At 55.7% G+C, this 7,187-nt stretch overlaps 1 protein-coding gene across 1 annotated transcript in view; it reads left to right on the top strand.

Moving 5' to 3' along the window:
* Positions 1 to 406: 406 nt before the first annotated feature.
* ANKRD13B (ankyrin repeat domain 13B) overlaps positions 407 to 7,187 on the top strand; it is a 13,985-nt gene continuing 7,204 nt past the window's right edge. Inside the window, 1 exon segment of the mRNA XM_015566799.1 lies at positions 407 to 443. Coding sequence (XP_015422285.1) covers positions 407 to 443 — 37 coding nt within the window.

A 7,187-nucleotide genomic window follows, 5' to 3' on the forward strand; every position in this document is an offset into this window, starting at 1 on the left:
ACAGGCTGCGTGACACTCCCGGCATCCCAGCCCCACCCAGTGCCCTCTGCCCTCACGGCGAGTGCTGGTCTTTCCTCGGGCTGGGCAGAACCCTGGATCCCGCAGACCCCAGAAGCGGCTTGGTAATGGGGCATGGAGAAAGGGACCCTCCTGGGGAAGCCCCGAGGGCCTTGCCCGGTGCTGAAAGGCGTGCTCCTGCCCTGGTGCTGGGGCCTGGCTTCTCGGTTCTGAGGAAGCTGAGCCACCGGCCACAGGAATGATCGGAGGTTCTGCACACACAGCAGGCTCCCTGGTTCTTGCTAGTCAGTGAGAACAGATGGGTCAGCCAGCTTTTGCCGGACTGTGGCTTCCAAGAATCTGGGGTCTCCTGGTCATTCTTCAGGAGGGAGGCAGGCACAGGTCACACATGGTCCCCAACTCCACCCTCGGCCCCCAGGCCACAGGTAGGCACTCTTGGCATGGCAGTCACCCTCCACAGTGGGGAAGCAGGAGCCAGAGCTGGGCCCCGCCTGCCCCGGGTTGCCTGCGGTGAGGCCTGCGGACTTGGCTGCAGTCCGGGGGCCATGGACTGGGAGTGGTTTGCTCCGGAGTTGCCCCCTTGGAGGGTCCCTTCCTGAGTCGCAGGGAGTTCAGTCTGAACAGCTGTCTGCTTCCCAAGGGAGGAGGAGGGCATCACCAGACAGAGAAGCAGGGAGAGGTCAAAGTGTGTCTCTGAGGCTACCACTGAGCCCCCCGCCCAGCACAGCACCATCTCTGCATAGCAGTCCCAGGAAGGGTTGGGGTGACCCGAGCCTCCAAGTGTCTGGGCTGGTTGGGGTGTCCACTTCCATCCTCCCTCCGCTTACACAGGGATGCTCTAACTTGCTCCTCAGACCGTGCCTCTATTTGGCCATCATCACGGAAGTGGTTTTCAGCCAGAGGGGCCTGGAAAGGAAAGCCAGGTCAGAGTGGGGGGTCCTGGGGAGGGCAAGTGAGCAGCCCTGCCCTCAGGGAGCCTCGGTGCTGGTGATGCGAGTGTGGACGGGGAAGTGCAGTGCGAGTGCAGGGCCCTGAGACACAGACTGTCCACTCTCGTCTGGCCTAACCTCTCCTCTGCCTCTGTCCCCCGAGGACAAAAGAAGACAAGCCTCCGGCAGAGGTTACAGCTGGAGGGACGGAGGACTGAGCGGAGAGGAACGTCCTGATGGGTGGTTGAGGGATGGTGGGCTGAAGGGTTGCTAGAGGCTGGTGGCCGAATCTCCAGAATCCCTCAGTCACATCCTTCGCTGGAGAGGTGGGCGGCCTTTTTCTTGCAGAGATTGGAGAGAGGCAAAGTGCCCCAGGGGAAAAGGCTCTTTCACCCCGGCCTCTCTGACTGACGGATGGTGCCTGGTACCTACCTGGTACCGGGTGAGGCTGGGGTGGTGAGCCCTGGGACCTGCTGCAGGCGGGGTGGTTTGGGGCTGCTGTGCCTGTTCCTCTGTCCCTCCTCTCAGGCTGCCTCAGAAACCAGGCACCAGGCACACCCCATCCCCACTCTCCCGCTGCCCAACCCCCACCTGCCCTGGGGAGTTAGTGTCTCCTGGAAATGGACACCACTTGGTCTGATCCAGGCCAGGGGAATATAGGGCACTGGTGAGGTTAACCCTTGTTCAACCACAAGGGAGTCAGGCCGGCCCTCTCCTTGGCTCTGCGCATGCTGAGAAGGGGGGTGCCAGTCAGTCTGGGAGGGAGAGGCCCCTGGCTGTTTCTTATCTTCAGGACTGACCCAGAATGACCCTTGCATCCACATGCGCCTGCTTAGTCCCCAGGGCCTCAGGCTCCTGGGGAGAGCTGAAGGTGCCCAACCTACCATTTCCTGCAGAGGGTGCGCCTGGGGGCAGCCACCCAGCATCACGAGACCACCACAGACTCCTGGAATTCCAGCTGGGAGTCCCTGGCCTCTGGTTCTCCTGGCACAAACTGTCACAGAAAACAGCCAGGCATTCCTCTAGCACAGCATCTGGGTTTCCCTGGTCGTCGCCTGGCATAGTTGCCTTTTCTTCACTCCAAGAAAGCCCCGCAGAGGCCCTCCTGTGGGCAGGCTTGGCAATGCTGTCTGCCTGAAGAGGGGGATGGGATGGCAGGCTCATGGGCTTTGCTCAGTGTCCACCCCAACTCTTTTGGGGGCTGGAAGCAGGAAGTGGTAGGGAGATGGGAGGTGCTGAGAGGGTGTTTTTTTGGTGAAGGGAAGGGTCCATGATCACCCCTAGCTGGCACCCAGCAGTACATGGCTGCTGGGCGCCCTGTTTCCCGCTTTGCATATGTCCTGCCAGGTTGGGAGGGGGCTGGGGTGTGCCAGTTCCCTCTTGGCTGGCAAAGTCCTGAGGTTGGCACAGCCAGCTGGCCATGTCACAAGTCTCTGGAGTTCCCTGGGGGTAGGAGGGGGAGGCTAGAGTGTATAGTTCCCTGTGGGAGGGCCGAGGGGAGCAGGATTCCTCCCCTGGCAACAGGCACTCGGGAGAGGGCCAGACTGTGATTCTAGGGAAACATCTTTCTTCCTGGGCTGCCTCCACCACGGTCTTCCTTCCTGCTTTCCCCCGCTCATCCTTCTGACCTGGAGGCGGGCGAGATGGGATTGTGGGGCCCCTGGATGCTCAGACAGAGGCTGCCCCACCCAAGGTGCCTATTGTGTTCACCAGCACCTATGACCCCTCCCCCCGGCCCCCAAAGTGAGCAGTTCAGGTGTGGGCCGTCACCACAGCTGGTGAGTTGGGAAGCTCAGGGGAGAGAGCCACAAACCCCAGAAACCAAAAATCAATGTGTCTGGGTTGAGGGGAGGGGCTGCGTGGGGCAGGATGGAGGAGGCAGGGTGAAGGGAGAGTTAGCAGATGCCACCTCCACCTGCTCAACCCAGCTGGAGGCAGCATCCTGCCTCCCTCCCCCTTGAATGACTCAGGCATACCTGTCCCTACACCTCATGGTCCGGTGGGAGAACGGAGAAGCAGTGACCACACCGGACTCCAGCTGTCCCCCTGGGGCTGGAGGAGGGAGGGGGCCGGGGAAAAGGGACAAAGACTGCGCAGGCAAGGGCTCACCCACTGGGCCCATCTCCCTTCTCCTCCAGCACCTGTGCTTTGTCTATACATTTGGAGTGTCCTTGTAAGATGTCACCTAACAAAAGGATTCTGCTAGCGCTCACCAAGTTTGAAAATATACCCGGCTAGTGCGTGTGGGTGTGAGGGGTGTGCATGTGCTAATATGCTGGCAGCCATCACGTGTGTTACACATGAGTAGACACCTGTAGAGCCAGAGGGCAGCTGGCACGCATGCGCTTGCACACTTTGGGTGCACACATACTGTGAGCGTGGTGGCAGGAGTATGAGAGTGTATCCTTGTGGTACGTGCATGTGTGTGTGCCTGAGGGGGGACCTCTCAGGAGTGGGGACCTCCCAGGGAGCCCTGGCTCTTAAGCTGGAGAGACCCCTGCGTTTGCCTCCAGCTGAGGCCTGCTGGGTTTCAGAGTTTCCATTCTCTTGGTGGGGAGCGCCGGGTGTTGGGTTTCATGGGAAACCTTTTCATTCCAGCAATTAAATAGCTCAGGGCTTTGCCGAGGATATTAATGAATTCTCCCACCTGGGGCCGGGGCGGTTGGATATATGCAGGGCCCTTGGAAAACAGCTGTGCCCTGGGGACGCTAAGGAGGGTGTGGGTAGGTCTCTTGAGGAGTGGGAGTGAGGAGGGGCACCCCTGCCCTGCAGGCAGTGCCAGCTGCTCTCTGGAGCCTGGAACTGAGGTACCTGAGGGGGCAGGTGGCAGGCAGCTTCTGGAGCCCTGGGGCTGGGCTGGGTGCCCTGCCAGCTCCCTGGGGCCTTGTTAGCAGCAGCATCTGGGGCAGGGCTGGTGAGACGGCTCAGCTGCAGCCCCACAGGAAGGCCTCCTGACTGCCCCAGCCAGCTCAGGCTCTGTGGGTCCTCCCCCGTCCCACCCCAGGGCTCAGCATCCTATCCAGGGCGGGGCCCTGAGGGTCCCAGCCCAACCCATGCTCACCTTCCCCTGTGGGGAGCTGGTGTGGAGGGGCAGCAGGAGGGCCACTCACATTTCTGAGTCACAGCTCAGAGGGCCACAGGGGCCAGGTACACTTTTTTGAGGCTCCTGGTATCCTTGAAAATGAAGAAATGCCAACACAAGATTATAAAAATAATATACATAATTTAAAGTGCTTTCTTTTTGACAAAGGAGTTCATATCCGTGTTTTAAAATATTTAACTGTTGATAGAAGGCTTCTAATGAAAAGCCGCGGTCCTCACTCCGCCTCTCCCCACCTCCCATCTCATTCCCCAGAGGCAACTACTTTGAACTCTAGAATTGTGTTTTTTAACCTCCATAGTTATCAACAGCATACTTGTACAACTATTCCGTGGTTTATCAGTTTTACACTTACTGCCTTCCCCTCCCCCTGGCCCTCATCTATAGTCATCTGTGTATTTGTTGCGCACGTATTTATTAAGTGCCAGTTATGTGCCAGGTGCTGCCTGGAACTGGGCATCCAGCATTGAACAGAAGCGAGAGGGACACGCCCTTTGTGGGGCTTACAGTTTAGGTCAGGGAGACCATGAAAAAAACAAACAAACAAGCGATTTAATGTGGAAAGAGAACTAACGCAAGATAAGGGTCAATTGCCAGACAAACAGCACCTGTCATTTAAGATGGGCTGTCGGCGCCGGCCTTTCTAAGGAGGTGACATTTGAGCAGCGACCGGAGTGAAGTGGCTCTCCTGGGCGTCAGGAGAAGATGGTTGCAGCGAAGGCCAGTGTGTGGGAGTGGAGTCCGGAGGAGAGGCGGGGGTCGGGGGGTGGGCACATGCGTTCAAGTCCAGGGCTATTGGACGGGAAGCCACGGACAGGTTTTGAGCGAAAGGACCTGGGGAACATTTCAAGGGATTGTGGTAGCTGCTCTCGATGGGCCATGTGGGGACCGGACCTAAGGAAGGAGTCAGGAGAGGAGTGAAGAGACCAGTGAGGAGGCATGGAGGCCACCAGGCGAGAGAGGGGATGCCCGAGGCAGGATGGCAGCCTGGGGGGATGACACTGAGAAGACCCTGGGCCTGTTTTGAAGGTGGAGCCTGTACGGTCAGGTTTTGCCGATGGATTGGATATGAAAGGTGAGAGAAAAGGAAGAGCTAAAGAGAGTTTGGGGTTTTTTTAACCTGGAAAGGGAGTGAATGAGGCACTGTTTCCTGTGATGGGAGAACGGGGGCAGGTGCAGCTGTCCAGGAAGGGCTGACCTGAGGAAAGCCAGGGAGAGAAGAGAGGTCATGGGAGGTCACGATGTCCCGTTCTGGTTTTTGAGTACAATGATCTTTTTCCTATTTCTCTGAGGATGTAAATTGCTGTTTTCCTCCAAAAAAGTTTTCTTCCGTTTCCTGCATTGACAGTGTTTCCTCTGGGTTTTTTTAAAATCCATTTGCCTATTTTTGGGTCTCTTTTATGTTGGCAGCTTTCCTCAAATGTCCAGTCATCCCTGGCTGTGGGGCATATTTAAGAATAGGGCATCCTGGCCGGGTAGCGCAGTTGGTTAGAACGTCGTCCCAATACACCAAGGTTGTGGGTTCGGTCCCCGGTCAGGGCACATACAAGAAACAACCAAGGAATGCATAAATAAGTAGAACAACAAATCCATGTCTCTCTCTCTCTCTTAAATCAATTTTAAAAAAAAGAAGAATGGGGCTGTGGAGCTTACTGATGCATGGGTGCTACTGTCAGGGGATTGGGTGGCAAGCTGGCCTGCTTACTGCAGGATCCCCAAATGTCTGTACCCAGAGGTCTTTGGTGTCTCCAGCTTCTCTGTTCCCCTGCTAGGGGTGGGATGGGGCCATCTGGCTGCCAGTGGGTGGGGACCTGAGGCAGGGATGGGTCTGGGCTCTCCCTGCTCACTCCATGACCTCGTCCTCAGGCCAGTGTCCCTGAGTCCAGTGCAGCTCAGGCTCAGTTTCCACAGAGAATACCCCCCCCACCCCCCCGGCGTCCTGTGGAGGGGAAAGGGGCATCTCCCCGCATGGCGTCCTGTGCAGGGCAAAGGGGCATCTCCCCGCATGATAAGGTTGGAGAGGGGGCCAAGGGTCCTGAGTTTTAATCAGCCCCCGTGTTTCCCTCTGAGCCTCACTCCCACATCTGCCTGTTCCATACCTTTCAAGAGTGCTAGTGGGTGATCTGGCTTGCTACTCGCCGAGGCTCCCACATCAGTAAAGCCCCAGCCACTTTCCCTGCTCTAAAGATGTGTTAAAATCTCTCACCTGCTGACATCTCTTTATTCTTGTAGGTTTTAAATATTTTATTGACCTTCTTGTACTTAGTCACAAATTTACCATTTGGGGCAGCCTTCATTTCTTAGATGTAAGTTTCCATCTTGTATCATTTCCCTGCCACCTGGATAACTTCCTTTAACATTGCTTGAATGTCTTCTGGTGACACATTCTCTTAACTTTTGTTTGTTTATGAAAAATCTTTATTTCCCCTTTATTTTTAAAGGATACTTTTTATAGGATATAGAATTCTAGTAGGACATTCCCCCCCGCCCCCAGCACCTTGAAGAGTCCATGCTATTGTCTTCCAGCTCGCGTGGTTTCTCATGCGAAATATCCAAGCTTTCCTGTGTTTGTTCTTCCATACATAGTGTGTCTCATTTTCCAAAATGCTTTTAAGATTTCCCTAGTTTTCAGCATTTGATTTGGATGGACCTTCGTGTAGTTTTCTCCCCCCCCCCCCTTTTTGGTGTATTTTTCTGGGGATTCATTGCATTTTTTGATTCTGTGGATTTATCTTTATCGTTGTATTAGTTTCCACAGAAAATTACCACAAAGTGGATGCGTTGAGACAAAAATTTATTCTCACCTTGGCCGGTGTGGCTCTGTTGGGCATCGTCCCACGCACCGAAAGGCTGCTGGTTCAGCTCCTGGTCGGGCACATGCCCAGTGTGCGGGCTCCATCCCTGGTCGGGGGCGTGCTTTGTTCTCACATCGGTGTTTCTCTCCCTTCTTCTCGCTCTAAAAATCAATTTTAAAAAATTTTAAAAAAATCTATTTCCTCATAATTATGGAGGTTGAAAATTCAAACTGAAGGTGTCAGCGGGACCCCACTCCCGCCGACTCTAGAAGAGAATTCTTCCTCTTCCAGCTGCTGGTAACTCCCAGCAGCATCCCTGGGCTGGCGGCTGCATAACTCCAGTCT

This window comes from Myotis davidii, unplaced genomic scaffold (genome assembly GCF_000327345.1).
Source record: "Myotis davidii unplaced genomic scaffold, ASM32734v1 scaffold363, whole genome shotgun sequence".
Taxonomy (NCBI): Eukaryota; Metazoa; Chordata; class Mammalia; order Chiroptera; family Vespertilionidae; genus Myotis; species Myotis davidii.